The sequence below is a fragment of the Carettochelys insculpta genome, chromosome 15, assembly GCF_033958435.1.
Source record: "Carettochelys insculpta isolate YL-2023 chromosome 15, ASM3395843v1, whole genome shotgun sequence".
Taxonomy (NCBI): domain Eukaryota; kingdom Metazoa; phylum Chordata; order Testudines; family Carettochelyidae; genus Carettochelys; species Carettochelys insculpta.
The window spans coordinates 37,169,594-37,187,311 of NC_134151.1; the positions used below are offsets into that span (position 1 = coordinate 37,169,594).

General features: G+C 45.9%; 1 protein-coding gene across 1 annotated transcript in view; it reads right to left on the bottom strand.

Annotated features, from left to right (window-relative positions):
• The window catches only part of CLINT1 (clathrin interactor 1), an 87,079-nt gene extending 86,502 nt beyond the window's left edge, over positions 1-577 (bottom strand). Inside the window, exon 1 of the mRNA XM_075009444.1 lies at positions 375-577. Within this exon, the coding sequence (XP_074865545.1) occupies positions 375-415 (41 nt within the window). The 5' untranslated portion in view covers positions 416-577. The remainder of the gene's footprint in view (positions 1-374) is intronic.
• Between the last annotated feature and the right edge of the window lie 17,141 nt (positions 578-17,718).

Sequence of the window (17,718 nt, forward strand, 5' to 3'; positions counted from 1 at the left end):
CAGCAGCACTGGTGGGACACGCGGGAGAGGAGCAGCAGCAGCTCTGGCGGGTCGGTCACACACGCGGGGGAGTGGCAGGAAGGCCTGTGAGAGGGGCAGCAGCCCCGCTGGGTCACACACAAGGAGGAGGGGCAGCAGGCCTGCCTGCCTGCACAGAGGTAGCGGGGCACTCAGGCAGTGCGGGATCAGAAGCCGTATCAGCGGTGACAAGGGGGTCAGCACAGGGAGACAGGTACTTGGCGGGGAGGGGGACCCGCCAGCTCAGCAGGGGGCGGGGCAGCGGCCATGTTGGAGGGCAGGGAGGGGGCAGGGAAGATCCAGTGGGGGGCAAGCGCGCGAGCGCAGGCCCAGACCGGACACCCCATAATACTCACGCCTTGTCCACCAGCTCCCGGACTTTCCACATATTGAGCATGGCGGCGGCGGTGCAGAGCGCTCCCCGGCCTACGTCCCCTCCTCCTCCGCCGCCGCCGCTCTCCGGGCCCCCGCCGCCGCGGCACCGCCAGGCCAACCCTGCCTCGGCTCGCCTCCACCTCCTCACCCTGCACGGCCCAACGGCACCCACGGACGCGGCGCGACCCAGCCTCCGGGGCCAACGTCACATGCTTGCAAGGCCTGCTGGGACTTGTAGTCCGGTTCCCGTCGGGGAGCAGAAACCGACGCTTGCCGCCTTAACCTTCGCAAGGCATGCCGGGGAGGTATTCCTCGTTTCCCCCGCCAAGCTTGCAGGGAGTTGTAGTCCTCCTGAGGTAACGAGCGGCCTGCGGGAGTGCCTCGCAAGGTATTGTGGGAAGAATAGCGTGTCCTCTTCGGGGGCGGTGCCTGCCAGAGGGCGGTTGCGGGTTGGGGCGTGTGACGTGTCCCCAGGGTGTGTTTTCTGCGGTGTTGGGCGGTTAGGCGCGCGTTGTGCTCGCAGTCTAACTGAAGTGGCGACAAGTGATTGATGATAAAGCTGGGCTGGCGATGGCGGGATCAGGAGGTTCCGCAGGCTGTGCCTGCGCTGCTTTGCAGCTCGCTTCCGTGCACAGCCGTTTTTGTAGGGCCTAAAGAAAAACATCTCCTGGACATTCGCGAGCCTTTGAAAGTGGGGGAATGGGAACGTTGGGGACAGAAGAAACTGGAGACACAGCTTTGATTAGCAGGGCGATACAGAGGAGCAAGAGGGAATCTGTGGAACAATGTCATGGACAAACATTTGGCTTTGCTATTGTGGCCTGAGTGTTTGCACTGGGGACAATTGGCCAGTGTACAATTGTTCTAATTAATTATAATGACACTAAAACTTAAAATATTTATAACAGACTGAACTTTGGTGAAATGCCAAGTACCTGCACCACTCTTTAATTTGGCATCGTGGATGTTCAGAATAACTCTGCCATTATGCCTGTAGGAGCAACGAAGGGTCCTGTGGCACCTTATAGACTAACAGAAAAGTTTAGAGCATGAGCTTTTGTGAGTTAACTCACTTCTTCAGATGACCAGCTCATGCTCCAAACTTTTCTGTTAGTCTATAAGGTGCCACAGGACCCTTCATTGTTGCTACAGATCCAGACTAACACGGCTACCCCTCTGATACTATGCCTGTAGGGGTTCCCTGCCAGTCCTAAGCCTGGATAAAGGAGGGGGGTTGATTAGATGAGTGGTGATGCGCTGACCATAAAACAACAATACAAATAAAATCTGATGCCAGTATGACTGACTGATAAAAGATGCTATCTCGGATGTCACCCGGATAAACAAGGCCTGTGATACCAATTGAGCAACCAGGGTTGGGCTGGTAAATTAGCTATATAGTAGATTGGTATGAAGCTAATGTACAGAAACTAAGCAACTCCACATGGAGAGGGAAAGATGGAAGGAAATAGGGAGGCATCAGACAGCAATGGGCACTGAGCCCATGACATTTGATGATGATGTGATCAGAATCTTTGAAAAACAAGTTCTATGTCTATTAAGGTAGTAACAAAAATAGTGAGGAATCCCACGTTATCAGCCCTTTTGAAAATGTTTACTTACGATCAGCCTTGTTGTTGTACATTGGATGAATGCCCAGGTATTCTGCCGTTCTATCTCATGCTCTGGTTACAGCACACCATTTGCCTTTCATCCAACTTATGCATATTTAATAGATTCTTCTGAAATACCTGCACAGATTAATTTCTTCTTGTAGAGCCGTGCAAGAAACAACAAGGAGAAAGGTCGTCCAAGATAACTATTTAAACCACAAAACAATTATATAAAAGTAATTTCTTATGAAAACATGTTTAAGCCTTCAGGCTTATACATTATATATATATCATTACCTCTCTTCACCATTTTTCCCCTACAGAATACATGTGGAACTAGATAGAATTTTATTCTTAATTCTGAATTCACATTTTCTTTAATCTAAGTAAGATAATTATCATTATTAAATAAAATGTTTCTGTCATGCTTTATATTTATGGTTGATACATCATGAATATGTCTTGCACATTACAGATTATTTAATAGAGTCCCTTCCCTCAGGGCATTTTCTTAGGTATTGAGATATGTATGTAAAAAAACCCACTGAACATTTGACCAGCATTCGAATATAGGCACCACTACACAGTTAAGACTATATTGTTGCACCTATATTGGATAAGAGCCAAGGCTTCATCATCCCTGAGACAATATCAACCAGCATGAGAAAGGGAGGCAATGTTCCAGACCTCTCTAACTGCACTTGGGTGGGGAAAGCCATCTGTCATGCACCCTTAAAGAATGCACATACATTTCCTCCCATATGGAACTGGCTGGTATGTGGAAGGGCGAGAGTCATGGTTCTGTCTACTCACCGTGTCTTTTTTAAGTTAGTTGTTCCCCTTGGTAACAACTAAACATCAGCTTCTCAACTGTCCTGAGCCCAGGGTCTGCTTGTGTGCAAAGAGTCAATGACATACCATGGCAAATTTTTAGAAAGATTCCATTTAGATACAAATCTGCTTATACAGAAGGTTTTCTCTTCTCTCTTCATAATTAAGCACAGTTAAGTATTCCTGAGACACAGGAGAAACTAGTCCTCCCTGGTTGTCAAGATCATCTTGGTTGGCATAGCTCCCCAGCTCTAGGTTCCTTCTATATCTCTGGGTACACTGAGAACAAAGGATGTGCAAAACAGATTGAGATGGTAATAGTGATGAGCAGTGAAGAGGATTTTCCAAGCTGTGTTTTACAGTAGATGAGTGAGGCCAGAAGGAGAGAGGTTGAAAAGGTGGAGATGGCAGTAGTCAAGGTGAGAAGTGATCAGAGCTTGTGCTAGGGGCTTAGCTCTGAGAATGGGTAGAAGCTGGAGATGTAGAGGAATAATTGGCAAGATTCAGCATTAGCAGCAACATAAGGAGAAGATGAAGATGATACATGGGTTGCAGATCTGTGGAACAGGAAGGGAAATGGACTCACCAATGGAGAAAACGTAAAGGAGCAAGGTTTGGGAGTTAAAATGGAGCATTAAGATGTTGCCCCTTTGAATTTGTAGCAGGACATCCAGATTAACATTTCAGAAAGGGGTCAAAAGAGCAAGACAGAAAGGACGGGGAATGACAGGGTCAAGCACATGCACATTTGAAACTAGCACAGGTTCATCTGTTTATCCCACATGCAGAAGCTTTATCTCCACCACTTGCAAACCAATTAGACAAAACTGAAAGAGGAGGATTTAAGGCTAACCCAAGAGAATATTAATTTGCTTAAACTACTTACCAACAAAATGTTTCAAGATTTACCTTCCGATACTACTTGAATAAGCAAGGATATTGATCTGTATCGCAACTCCTCCCTGGTGATGTAATAGCAACTCTGAGGGCAGGGCAATGAGTCCCTAGATAATATTAAGAAGGTCCCATTATAAATTCAATTTTGATTAGCTAGCTGGCTAATCAGATTTTTTGTGCATATTTAATCTTATGCCAGAGGAGAATTTTTTCTTTAGAAAGCTTGAGGTCAATTGGACATCCTTTTTTCAAGTTACGGTACTGTATTTCAGTCAAAAAACTGCAGAAATGCAAATAAACATTTGCCCTAACTATGCCCCACATGCATCTCTATACATCAACTTTTTATTTTGATTGTCCCCACAAAGCAAACCAGATAGTATGTGAAAAATCTGTTGTAATCTCTAGTAATGACTTATAAATTTTTAGGGCAGTGGCTCCCAGATGATGTGAGAAAAGTCCATTACAACAGCTGACTCCTACGCGGATCCCTGCTCTACAGCTGCTGAAACAGCAGAACTAAATTTAATTGGCTTAACAACTGGCAGGGCAGTGGGAGGGATCCGTCTGTTAAACCAACCAAATTTAGTTCCATTATTTCAGCAGCGGCAGGGCAGGGAACCACAGAGAGCCCCTCACTTGCCCCGCTACCTGAGTGGCCACATCCCTCCAGTGGGAATGGCTTGGCTCACCCTTGCCAGTGGAACACCTCCACGCCAGCCTTCCTTCTGCTGGGCACACATGACCACCCAGCGTAGGCTCCCCAGCCAGCACTACAGATAGTTTAGTCCCAAGGGGCCAATTTGGGGCGAAGGTGGTTTAATCCTGCGGAGGGAAGGGGGTCCAGTTTGGGGCTGAGAGGGGATAAGCCTAGGAAAGTGAAGGCAGGTCTGTGGGATGGGGGTAAGGTTTGGGAATAGGTGAGTGGATTTAGGGGCTGAGGGCTGAGGTGGGTAAAGCCTGGAAATGGTGGGCAGGTTTGGGGGTCGAGAGGGACAGAACCTGGGAATGGGGTTCTGCAAAATTCTTTGTGTTTAAAAGGGTTCCATGGCCAAATAAAATTGGGAACACTGCTTTAAAATGTAGTTATTCTTGAATGAATCTGTGAACAGATATGGGTTTGATGGCAAAAGTGTGATGAAGTGGTTGTATCTTTATAAAACGTTTCTACTTGTTGAATTATATCTATATATCCATCTGTGTGTTCATCTACCTAGGTGCCTTTGTGGCCCCTTCACCAAAGCCTCTAAGTAAATATGGCAATATAGTGTTATGCGACATCCAATTCAATAGCCAAAATGGGACCTAATGGCTTATGATTGGTGATAGGATGCAGACTCCCTAAACCACTGCTTCAGATCTAGGCTGGTTCAGAAAAGACTAAAAACTTTAGCACCTAAAGCAAGGTTAGGCTTTGTGCATTTGTAGCCACAGCTGCTGAAATGGTCCTTAACACAGCTTGTTTAGCACAACACTTGCAGTTAAGATGTTCTCAGTACTAGTTCAGATGCATCTATAAGAGATACCATTGTCAGGTATCTATCCTAGAACTGTCAATGACATGTTGTGGCAGTGAGTTCCACAGGTTGTATATTTTAACACACTTGACAAGCTGGGTGTGGAAATTTGCTTATGCTACCTGTGCATGCTCTATGCTACCGTGTTCTGTGAATAAGCAAAGGACTTTGATTTGCAGGAGGATGAGTACAACAGTTTTCATTAGCACTATGTGAAGAAATAATATAAAAAATCACAACACACTTCAGAGAGAGGGGAAGGAGAGAGAGAAAATTTCATACAGGGGCACAGGATAACCATGAATACTCAAACGTGGGCAATCTAGTATGTCCAGGATGTAAGGAGATTAACACTCTTGCTAATCTCACCCTTATTAGCACATACCACAAGAGTGTTCAAATCAGTGGGGGATTTAAAAGTAAGGCTATGGAGCAGTAATGTCAAGAAAAACATAGTGCAGCCAGGCAACAGTGACTGCCCAGCTAACGTTGAGATGAGCTTTTCTTTTAAAATAGAGAAGAAGTTATCTTTAATCCACAGGTGATTTAATCTAGCCTCCAGATTTTACACACAAAGTCTTCTGAGCCCCTCTGAATTTTCCAAAAGGCTGTTGCTTTAAGGATTAATCACTTTGGAAGGAGAAGCATTGAAATAATGCTCCGTGTTTACATTTTGATCTGTCCCACTTTTTATTCTAGATCCCTCTAAACAGCTACAGCTCCTATAAATTCTGAACTTCTCTCTCTCGCGCACACACACACAAAGAAAGTGGATCATATGTGCATTCAAGCCACAGATACACCAGGTAATATTTCAGAAGGTACATCCTGAATCTGCCATAACATTTTCTCTCCATTGAATATAGGTGAGAGCTCTCCAGATAACTGCCTGTTCCCAGCATTACATGTCATCCTTGATTCAGGTGGGGGTAAGGTGAGGTTCACCACTCCTTGCAGGGTAGTGGTACAGGCAGTTATGGGTAGGGGGACCGGACATCCCATTTGTAAAGGGACAGTCCTCTATTTAAGCACTCCTGAAGGCGTCCTGACTTTTTCAAAAAACAGGTAACAGGCTAGCAGGCCTGATGCTCAGACAACTTCTCCTATGGCCAATACACCTGTAATTTGTTCATAAAAGTCCCCACAGGGAGGAAATATTAACCACTAGCCTTATTGTGCATCTACCCCTAGTTCTGTTTTCATTAGTTTCCCCAGTGTGCTCACAGTGCTTGTCATTAGAAGGAAGTGAGGTGGTGGAGGTTGCAGGTAATGGCAGATGCTGGATGTTTCCAGCTCTTCTTACAAGCAGGTGAAAAGGATCTTTGTGCACTAACCTGATACTTTCCTTGAGGCTTTCTGGACAGATTTTCAAAGGGAAGGGCTCACATTGTACCTGCAAAACATGTATGGAAAACAGCAATTGATATAAGTCTTAGCTACGTGTTTTGTGCCCAAAAATACCCGTTTGTTCTGGCTGTACATACTGCATGGGGGATATGGAGGTGTCTGGGGTACAGGTAGTACATTTGACTCTCTGGCAGCTGCGCCTTTTCAGGAGGACAGAAGCACTGGTCCTCACCCACCACTCAACTCTCACTGTTGGCTCCCAGCAGCTGTTGTGCCTTACAGCAATGCCATGCCCTGGGCAACTGCGTCAGCTCGCAGGTGAAACACAGTGAGGGGGGTCTGGTCTGTCTCACATACCGACCTTATGGAGGAACTTGTTCCTTCTCCCTTCTAATGAATGGTCTCAACGGTGGACCAGGAAGTGTGGTGCTGCAAAAGGACAACTCCTGTGAAGGCGGAGGAAGATGCCCCACTGCCTTGTGGGATATTCTGGGAAGGAGTAAGGCTAAGGGAGTAAACCCTGACAGAAAATCTGGAGGGGAGTCCTAAGGCGGTTCTGTGTCAACTTCTGGCACTGTCCTGGCAAATCCTGCAGCTGAGCTGGTAGCAAATGTGGAGGTTATCCTTTCCTTTGGACAATATCAGTAAAGCTGAGTGGCAGGGCCTGGTGTCTGGGCAGCCCAGGGTCTCCATAAAAATTGCCCGGGCTCGCGCCTGGAGAGGTACTCCAGCATTGCTTAACAGCGTTGAACCAACAGATACCGGTTGTAAGCTCTTGCTCGATTGGCGTAGAGAATGAGTGCCAGGGGTTGCTTCTGATGGTGGGAGAGATCATCGTATCTCATTGGACAGTCACCTTAAGCTGGGCAGCCCCCAGCCAGTAGGGTACTGTCATGCCACAGTTCTCTTGCCTCACTGGGTGCATGAGGCTTAAGGTTCCCAAGCCTGACAAGTGACTGAAATGAGCACCAGACAAACCAACAAGAAAATTATTAAGAAAAGGAAATCATCAACGTTTCAAGCTTGCTTGTTGGAATGTACGGACTATGTTGACTGGTTTGACTGAAGATCTTCAGGACATGAGCGACACCCGAAAGACCACTGTCATCAACGACGAACTGAAGAGGCTCCAAGTTCACATCGCCACTTTGCGGGAGATGAGACTCGCAGCTTCAGGATCCCTAAAGGAGAAGGACTACACCTTTTTCTGGCAGGGCAAAGCCCAAGAGGAACCCAGGGAGCACAGTGTCGGCTTTGCCATCAGACACAGCCTTCTACAAATGGTGGAACTAGTCATGGGCGGATCAGAAAGACTCCTTCAGGTCTAACTTCAAACCTGCGCCAGTCCCATCCACCTGATGAGCGCTTACACCCCAACCCTGAATGCCACACCAGAAGCAAAGGACAAGTTCTATGATGAGCTAAGTGCTGCCATAGTGCAAATACCTGCTCATGAACAATTGTACCTTTTGGGTGACTTCAATACAAGAGTTGGAGCCGATCGTGACTCATAGCCCTCTTGCCTAGGTCACTTTGGTGTGGGAAAAATGAATGACAACGGACAGCGTCTCCTTGAACTTTGCACGTACCACAATCTGTGCATCACAAACACATTTTTCCAAACCAAGCCACAGCACAGAGTGTCATGGAGACACCCACGCTCGAAACATTGGCACCAATTAGACTTGGTCATCACCAGATGTGACAACCTCAAAAACGTCCTACTGACACGCAGCTACCATAGTGCTGACTGCAATACAGATCATTCGCTAGTCTGCTCCAAGCTCAAGCTGAGACCCAAGAAGCTGCACCATTCTAAACAACTGGAAGGCCCCGCATTGATGCCAGAAAGACGGCAAACTCAGAAAAGCTGAAATGTTCAGAGAGACCCTTGAGGAGAATCTGCGCAGGAGCCCTGGGGGTGCTCATGCGACGTCCAGATGGCAGCATCTGAGGGACACAATCTACAATACGGCCTTGTCAGTGTTTGGAAGAAGAGCTCGAAACACAAACGACTGGTTCAAAGCTAACTCCAATGAGATGATTTCAGTCATCGAAAAGAAGCACGCTGCACTTCTGGAGTACAAACACTCACTGAGTCAGAGTACCCAGCAAGCACTCAGAGTAGCCAGAAAAATAGTACAGCAGACAGCCAGGCGCTGTGCCAACAACTACTGGCTTAAGCTATGCAGCAGTTTTCAGACCTGTGATTTCTCTGGTAATCTCAGGGGAATGTATGAGGGCACAAAGATGGCAATGGGACCCATCCAGACAAAACAGCACCTCTGAAATCCAAATCTGGTGAAGTCATCACTGACAGAGCCAAACAAATGGAGCCATGCGTCAAGCACTACTCCGAGCTGTACTTGTGCAAGAACAGTGTGGTTGATACAGCCCTCAACGCCATTGAGCTTCTGTCAGTCATGGACAAGCTGGATCAGGAACCAACTGTGGTCAAATTGAAGAAAGCTATTGACAGCACTGCAGTAGGAAAGGCCCCTGGTCAGGATGGTATACCACCAGAGGTAATCAAGTGTGCCTTGGACACACTCCTGGAACCCCCACATGAGCTGCTGTGCCTGTGCTGGAGAGAGGGTGAAGTTCCACAGGATATGCAGGATGCTAACATTGTAACCTTGTATAAGAACAAAGGAGACAGACGTGACTGCAACAATTACTGTGGAATCTCCCTCCTAAGTATCACTGGTAAATTGTTCGCTCATGTCATCCTGGGAAGACTCCAGAAGCTCACTGAGAGGGTGTATCCTGAATCCCAGTGCGGATTCTGCACTGAGAGATCGACCATTGACCTGATATTCTCCCCGAGGCAGCTGCGGGAGAAATGCAGGGAGCAGAGGAAGCCACTCTATGTCACCTTCGTCGACCTGACCAAGGCTTTCGACTCGGTCAGTAGGGATGGACTGTTTAAATTGCTCCACAAAATAGGCTGTCCACCACGGCTACTCAAGATGATCCAGTCTTTCCACAAAGACACGAGAGGAACCATCCAATATGACGGCACATCATCAGATGCCTTCAGCATCAGGAGTGGCGTCAAACAAGGATGCGTCCTTGCTCTGACATTGTTCAGGATCTTCTTCGCACTCCTCCTGAAGCATGCCATTGGATCCTCAACAGAGGTCATCTTTTGCACAAAAGATCTGATGGGAAACTGTTTAATTTTGCAAGGCTGAAGTCTAAGTCTAAGGTGCAGGAAGTGCTCATTAGAGACATGCTGTTCGCAGACGACGCTGCTGTAGTGACACACACAGAAGGTCAGCTTCAAAAACTGCTGGATCAGTTCTCCAAAGAATGCAAGGACTTCGGGCTTACCATCAGCCTAGAGAAGACAAATGTACTTGGTCAGGATGTTGCTGAACCTCCATCAATCAGCGCTGAGAATTACACACTTGACATCATCCACGAGTTTACTTACCTTGGGTCCACCATCACCGACACCCTGTCGCTGGAGTCTGAGCTAAACAGGAGGATTGGAAAAGCAGCCACAACTCTGTTCAGACTTAGCAAGAGAGTGTGGAACAGCAACAAGCTGTATACTCCCACCAAAATGCAAGTCTACAGAGCCTGCATCCTCAGCACCCTCCTCTACGGCAGTGAGTCTTGGACCTTGTACACCCATCAGGAAAAGAGGCTGAATGTCTTCCACTTGCGCTGCCGCAGGCACATTCTTGGAATATCATGGTAGGACAGAGTGCCCAACAACGCTGTCCTCAAGCAAGCTGGAATTCCAACCATGCATACCCCACTCAGGCAGCGGCGGCTCCGCTGGCTTGGCCATGTCCACAGGATGAATGGTGGAAGGATTCTGAAAGACATCCTGCACGGCGACCTAGCCTCTGGCAAAAGACCTCTGGACGCCCCCAGTTGCGCTACAAAGACGTCTGTAAGAGGGACCTCCAAAGAGGTAGACGTTGACCCTGATAATTGGGAAGAGCTGGCAGACAACCACAGCAGCTGGAAGCAGGAACTACACAAGGGCCTTCAGAAGGGTGAGATGAAGATCAGAGAGCTGGCAGAGGAGAAGCGAGCCCATAGAAAGGACAGCAAGGACCTGCCAGACACCCACTACATATGCAGCAGATGTAGCAAGGACTTTCACTCTCGTGTGGGCTTCCACCGTCACAGTCAACGCTGCAAATGATGATCTTAAATGGAGTTACAAAGGGCGCAATCCATAGTCTATGCAGACTGAAGGATGCCTACCTACCTACCTACCTACATACTGCACAGAATAAATGTAGGTGCCTGTTTCTGAAAACGTGGTCTTTTATGTATAATGTTGAGCCTGAAGAATGGACATAAGTGAGTGTATTCCTCCTTTACTTCCGCAGCTCACTGCAGAGGCTTTACTCTCTCAGTCACATCCTCACCCAATCTGTTCTGATGATCCAGAGCCTTGATGCTTTTTGGGACTGTTGCAACAATACAGTATTTGCTGAAATTCTTGCATGAATTTCTCTCTCCACAGCACTTCCTGGTTAACTATTCAGTCCATGAAGAAGGCATAACAAGGAACAAGCTGCTGCCTGCTCTTTGTAACCTTCACCTGTTGGACACGTTTTTCCTGGTTATCAGTCAACTCTTGGCATTCTTTTACTCCAGCGCAGAGGTGAATTGCTAGTAGCAGCAACATGTTCCATCACCAGGATCAACCAGACAGACATTAGCAGACTTTGGAGGCTGGGATTCTTAGGATCGGCTGTGGGTGTAAATGTTCCCATTTGCTCTGTGTTTTGTCTGCATCACTAAGCTTGGTTCCCAACTTTAAACCAGAAAAGTCTCTCCCTTGCTGCTTTTTAGGTATATCACAAAGCCAGTGATGGGCCAGATTCCCTGCTACATCCAGCCACAGCATGAGGGCAGAGGAGGCAGTAACTTGCCAGGCTGGGAACCCCGGGATGCCACCTCAAGTGCTTAGACACCTCTGTTCTCCCCTTCTCAGCCAGTGTGGGCCCCCTTTACCTGGTCTTCCTAAGCCAGGTTCTCTAGCCTCCTCGAGCAAAACCCACAGGTAAGGCCACACTCAGCAGCAGATACAGACACTGTGATCAGCTCTGGGAGGACTCATCTTAAGGATTTTACTCCAACAAACAGATGTTCACCCCCATGCACACACCTTGGGTACAAACCCAAAGTTACATGAAGTTTGCCTCCTTCATCAATGTGAAGGAAGGTCTGCACAGGCTCTCTCTTCCCCCAGTTAGAAACTACATTACCTAGTTATATTATAATCCGGAAATAAATTCATTAACTACAAACATGTTTCTTTTAAGTGGTCAGAGAGGTAACAAACAAAACAAAGCAGATTGCTAAGACAATATAACAAAACTAAATTCACTAACAGCTGGTTACAAATAATAATTTCTCATCCTAGATTTTGTTTCAGTAGAGTCCTGCACAGGGCAGGTGTCCCTTGTCCTGGATCCAGTGATTCTTTCCCAACACTTTCAGTTACAGTCCTTTTGTTTCCAGGTGTTTTCAAGTAGTTCTTTGGGGTTGGGAGGCAGAGGTAAAGCAAGCTGAAGATCATCATTGTTTTCCTTCCCTGCCTTATACAGAATTTCTGTATAGCGGAACGCAAGCAGTCCTGTAGCACCTTGAAGACCGATAATTTTATTTATTAGGTAATGAACTTTTGTGGGAAAGATCCACTTCTTCATATTCTGAAGCAGAACAGAGAGAAAACTGAGAAATCAGCTGAATATAAGAATTAAAAAGTAAGGAGAGGGGAAGAGGAAAGAGGGAGAGGGAGAGAGAGAAACCTCTGGGAAAAGTAAATTAAGTGGGATGTCTGCCATCCCTGTGAATATCAAAGGTGGGGAAATTGCCCTTATAATATGTAAGATAATTGAGATCTTTGTTGAGTCCCCAGTGACAGGTATCATATTTGCAAATGAATTCCTTTTGTTATCTGGTGTTAAAATCTCTTTGCAATAATAAACAAACCTTAAGGTAAATTATGGGGTGTCCGGCCAGGTTAAAGTGCTCACCTACCAGCTTATGGCTACATCTACGCTAGCGAGTTTATCTGAAAAAGATGGGGCTCTTTCGAAAAATCATGCAGAGTGTCTACACACAAAATGAATTCCTTCAATATTAAATTGGAAGAACACACAGCACTTTTTCCGGCAGTCCTCTTCCTCTCCTAGATGAGGGAGAGAGCCTTTTTCCAAAAGATTCTTTCAGAAAAAATAAGTCTGTAGATGCCTTTCAGGTCCTTTTTTCAAAAGAGCAGTCCTGATGGTGCTGGATTTTTCAGTCCTTGGCCCATTCTTTCAAAAGAGCTGGGACTGTGTGGATGCTCTCTATCAAAAGAGCAGATTGATTTTTTTCTAGCTGCTTTTTTGTGTGTGGACACACCCTTTAGAAATAAGTTTTTTTCAGAAGAGATCTTCTCGAAGAACTTCTTTTGAAGGATCACTGTAGTGTAGACATAGCCCATGTTATATCTTTACTAGAAACACCATCACTGGACCTTACCACGTCAGTTGCTCCTTCAGGGGCTCATATTCTCAAATTTCCACTAATGTGATATATACCATCATGTGCCAGAAATGTCCCAATGTACCTTGGACAAACTGGACAGTCCCTACACTAAAGGATAAATGGACACAAATCAGACACTAAGGCTACATCTACACTTAGAGAAATCTTCCAAATAGCCATGCTAATGGCCATTTCGAAGAATACTAGTGAGGCACTGAAATGCATATTCAGCGCCTCATTAGCATGCCGCCGGCTGTGGCACTTCAAAATTGCCACTTTTCACTCCTGCGCGGCTCGTCCAGATGGTGGTCCTTTTCAAAAGGACCCCACCAACTTCGAAATCCCCTTATTCCATAGCAATCCGTAGGAATAAGGAGATTTCAAAGTTGTCAGGGTCCTTTTGAAAAGGACCACTCTCTCGACGAGCTGGGTGGGAGCGAAAAGTGGCAATTTCAAAGTGCCGTGTCTGGCGTCATGCTAATGAGGCGCTGAATATGCATTTCAGTGCCTCATTAGCATTCTTCCAAATGGCCATTAGCATGGCCGTTTGGAAGATTTCTTTAAGTGTAGACATGGCCTAGAAATTTGAACACACACAAACCTCTGGGCTTCTCAGGATAACAAAGGTGACCACATTACTTTTTGTACCCACTGCTGACTCCTATGCCCTCAAAAGTTGTAGTCCCCCTGCTCCACTTGGGGGCATATTATTCACCTGTTCATCCTTCTGCATGAGCTTAATGCAAACCTTTGAAGTTGTAGTTAAGAGTGAGTCCACAGGGGAAATATTAGTAACCCTTGAAGCTGAACCTGGTGAGTTTCATGGCACTTGTTCACTAGAGTTCTCCAAACCTGTTTGCTGCAGCAGATTTACTTTGTGAGATTGGGACAAAGAAAGGTATAAATGCTGCCACCCTGAATAACAGGGTCTGTTATTGGGAAGGGGAAAAATGAGAGGAGCATCAGAGTAAGAGGTCTGGGGTGGCAGGAGTTGTCGAAAAGCCTTCCTCATCAAACAGGCTACAGAGAGCCATAACAGACGGATTTTCAGGAACAGTCAACGATAAGAGTGTAGGAAGTTGACATGTTGTCCCTAGGTGAGCCGAGGTGTTGACAAAAGACATGCAAACTTTAAAAACATACATTGGTGGGAAAAATCCATCATGACAGGTGACTGCACTTAAGTCACCAAATGGACCTCCCCCCGGGACAGAACTCAATTATAGTTGCACTTCCAATGGAACCATCCATGGGGAAAGTGAATGGCCAATCAAAGGGAAGCAATGGGTAATCAGATCTTTCAAAAATGATTTAGCTTTTTGGCACTGAGTACTTGCTCTAATTGATGTGTACTTCCCTGCAAACCTGCTGGGCTCCTCAACCCCACAGTCAGAAGTGCTGAGCAATTTGGAGCTGTTTTGAAGCACAAGCACATCTCTTGAGAGCCTCTTAATGAAATTCTCAAAGTAGTCTGAGTAGAAGTCTGGTGTAGTAGACTTTTGGTCATTCTGTTAATTGCATATGAAGGATGTCCCTATATTTCAGGATATTTTATGGTACTAGCAGCAGGAACTATTTAATGCTAAAGTGCGTTAAATGGTTTAACACAAAGATTGCTGCTTGAGTACCCATATAGTAAAAAGTAGACAGATACGAATAGTTAGGACAGATTTACGCATTTAGTGAGACAGAATCTGATTGGGGGCCGCTGCTCTGCGCTTACTTTTCCATTTCAATATTTCTGAAGGCCATCCCCCTCCACTGAAGATTACATTATCTTTTACATGACTCGTGTGCTTTTTTGTTACTCTTTTTTGATTTCAGTCCAAACCAAGTTAAGAACATGCATATATCCCTCTTAGATGGTAAACAGCACTCTGGGGTAATTTTTATTTTCTGCCTGTGAATGAAAGCTATTTGCTTTAGGATGTACCTGCACATTTTCTTGTTTTGCAACCAAAATAGCTCAGCAGCTGAAATGCTTATTATGACAACTACAGCTATGCCATGCTAAAACTAGTCTACAAGAGCTGTTAGATACCTTCTGTAGTATGGAAACTAAGGGGAAATGTAATCAGAAATAGTCACACTGGGAAAATCAGAGGTCCTCATTCATTTTTTATTAAGTACCCTATCTATCTATCTGTCTAATTAATCATCATCTTCTACTTACCTAAGCATCAAATCTTAGGGGAAGCTTCTAAGACTTTCTCCCTCTCAGAGCTTTTGCTTGAATATGTGATGGGGAAATCTTCGATTAAGACCTAGCCCAACCAGCTTTACTTCTCCATGTGGAGTCCATTCTCTCTCCCACCACGTTAATGTTTACTGTGTGATTACAGGCACCAGAAGTGGCATGCCATTGTGGATACCTGTTGATGCATGTTTCCTATGAGAGACTGGATGGGGGAATCTTTGTGCCACTCTCTGTCCACAGTGGTGGGGAGAGTTTGCACAGCTGATTTTTTTTTTGTTCCCATTTGGAATGAAAATCTTTTCTGAAAAGTGAATATTTCTGCGAAACAGAAATTCCGATTTCCACACCACTGTAATACGTATGGAATGATGAATGCCTGTCTTAGGCATTGAAAGGTTTAAAGGGACTTTCCAGGAAGGTTTGAATGAGCAGAAATGGGCTGACTGACTGTCAAGAAGTGCAGAATGAGCCTTTATTTATCATCTTTGGAAAATCATGGGAGACAGGATAGATTCCAGAAGACTGGAAAAGAGCAAATATAGTGCCCAACTGTAAAAAGGGGAATAGGAATAACCCAGGAAGCTACAGGCTAGTCAGCTTAACTTCTGTGGCAGGAAAGATAATGGAGTAGGTAATTAAAGAAATCATCTGCAAGCACTTGGAAGGTAGTAAGGTGATAGGGAACAGCCAGCATGGATTTGTAAAGAACAAATCATGGTCAAACCAATCTAATAGCGTTCTTTGATAGGATAATGAGCCTTGTGGATAGGGGAGAAGCGGTAGGTGTGGTATACCTAGATTTTAATAAAGCTTTTGATATGGTCTCACATGATTTCTTATAAAAAAAAACTAGGCAAATACAATTTAGATGAGGCTACTATAAGGTGGGTGCTGTCAAAGTTAGACTCGAGACTCACAATTTGTCAGACCACTCTGTTTATTAGCAAAGCTGCTCTGCTAATACATTCAGAAAAATGTGAGCCCCCACCTAGGGCTCAGGTCTCTCAATTTATACAGACAAAAGAAGGCAAGTTAATAAACAAAGAAAAAAAACTGACACCCACCCACCCCACATAGCCCCTGAGACTAGTCACGTATTTTCATTTCCATATCACCTTCAGCAATCTCCTATTTATGACTCTCTGATTACCTTAATTAATTACCGTCTAACACCTATTGCTCTGGTTCCTGCTTTCCCAGACACACCTGGCTCCATCCAAATGCACCCTACATTCCTACACACAGCATCAACATAACTTCCCCTTCTTGAGCTCAGAAGCAACATTGTATCTTAAGCTGTGTCTACACGTGCACGCTACTTCGAAGTAGCGGCACCAACTTCGAAATAGCGCCCGTCGCGGCTACACGCGTCGGGCGCTATTTCGAAGTTAACTTCGACGTTAGGCAGCGAGACGTCGAAGTTGCTAACCTCATGAGGGGATCGGAATAGCGCCCTACTTCGACGTTCAACGTCGAAGTAGGGACCGTGTAGATGATCCGCGTCCCGCAACGTCGAAATTGCCGGGTCCTCCATGGCGGCCATCAGCTGGGGGGTTGAGAGATGCTTTCTCTCCGGCCCCTGCGGGGCTCTATGGTCACCGTGGGCAGCAGCCCTTAGCCCAGGGCTTCTGGCTGCTGCTGCGGCAGCTGGGGATCCATGCTGCAGGCACAGGGTCTGCAACCAGTTGTCGGCTCTGTGTATCTTGTGTTGTTTAGTGCAACTGTGTCTGGGAGGGGCCCTTTAAGGGAGCGGCTTGCTGTTGAGTCCGCCCTGTGACCCTGTCTGCAGCTGTGCCTGGCACCCTTATTTCGATGTGTGCTACTTTGGCGTGTAGACGTTCCCTCGCAGCGCCTATTTCGATGTGGTGCCACGCAACGTCGAAGCTGAACATCGACGTTGCCAGCCCTGGAGGACGTGTAGACGTTATTCATCGAAATAGCCTATTTCGATGTTGCTACATTGAAATAAGCTATTTCGATGTTGGCTTCACGTGTAGACGTAGCCATAGTGTGATTTTTACAGTGTAACTCTTATACTTCCACAGTGCATAACTGGCTGGATAACCATACTCAGAGAGTAGTTCTTAATGCTTCTCAATCCTGCTGGAAAAGTATAACAAGTGGGATTCTGCAGGGGTCTGTTTTAGGACCTGTTCTGTTCAATATCTTCATCAACGATTCAGATATTGGCATAGAAAGTACGCTTATTATGTTTACAGATGATACCAAGCTGGGAGGGGTTGCAACTGCTTTGGAGGATAGGGTCGTAATTCAAAATGATCTGGATAAATTGGAGAAATGGTCTGAGGTAAACAGGATGAAGTTTTATAAGGACAAATGCAAAGTGCTCCACTTGGAAGGAACAATCAGTTTCACACATACAGAATGGGGCGAGCCTGTCTAGGAATGACTACAG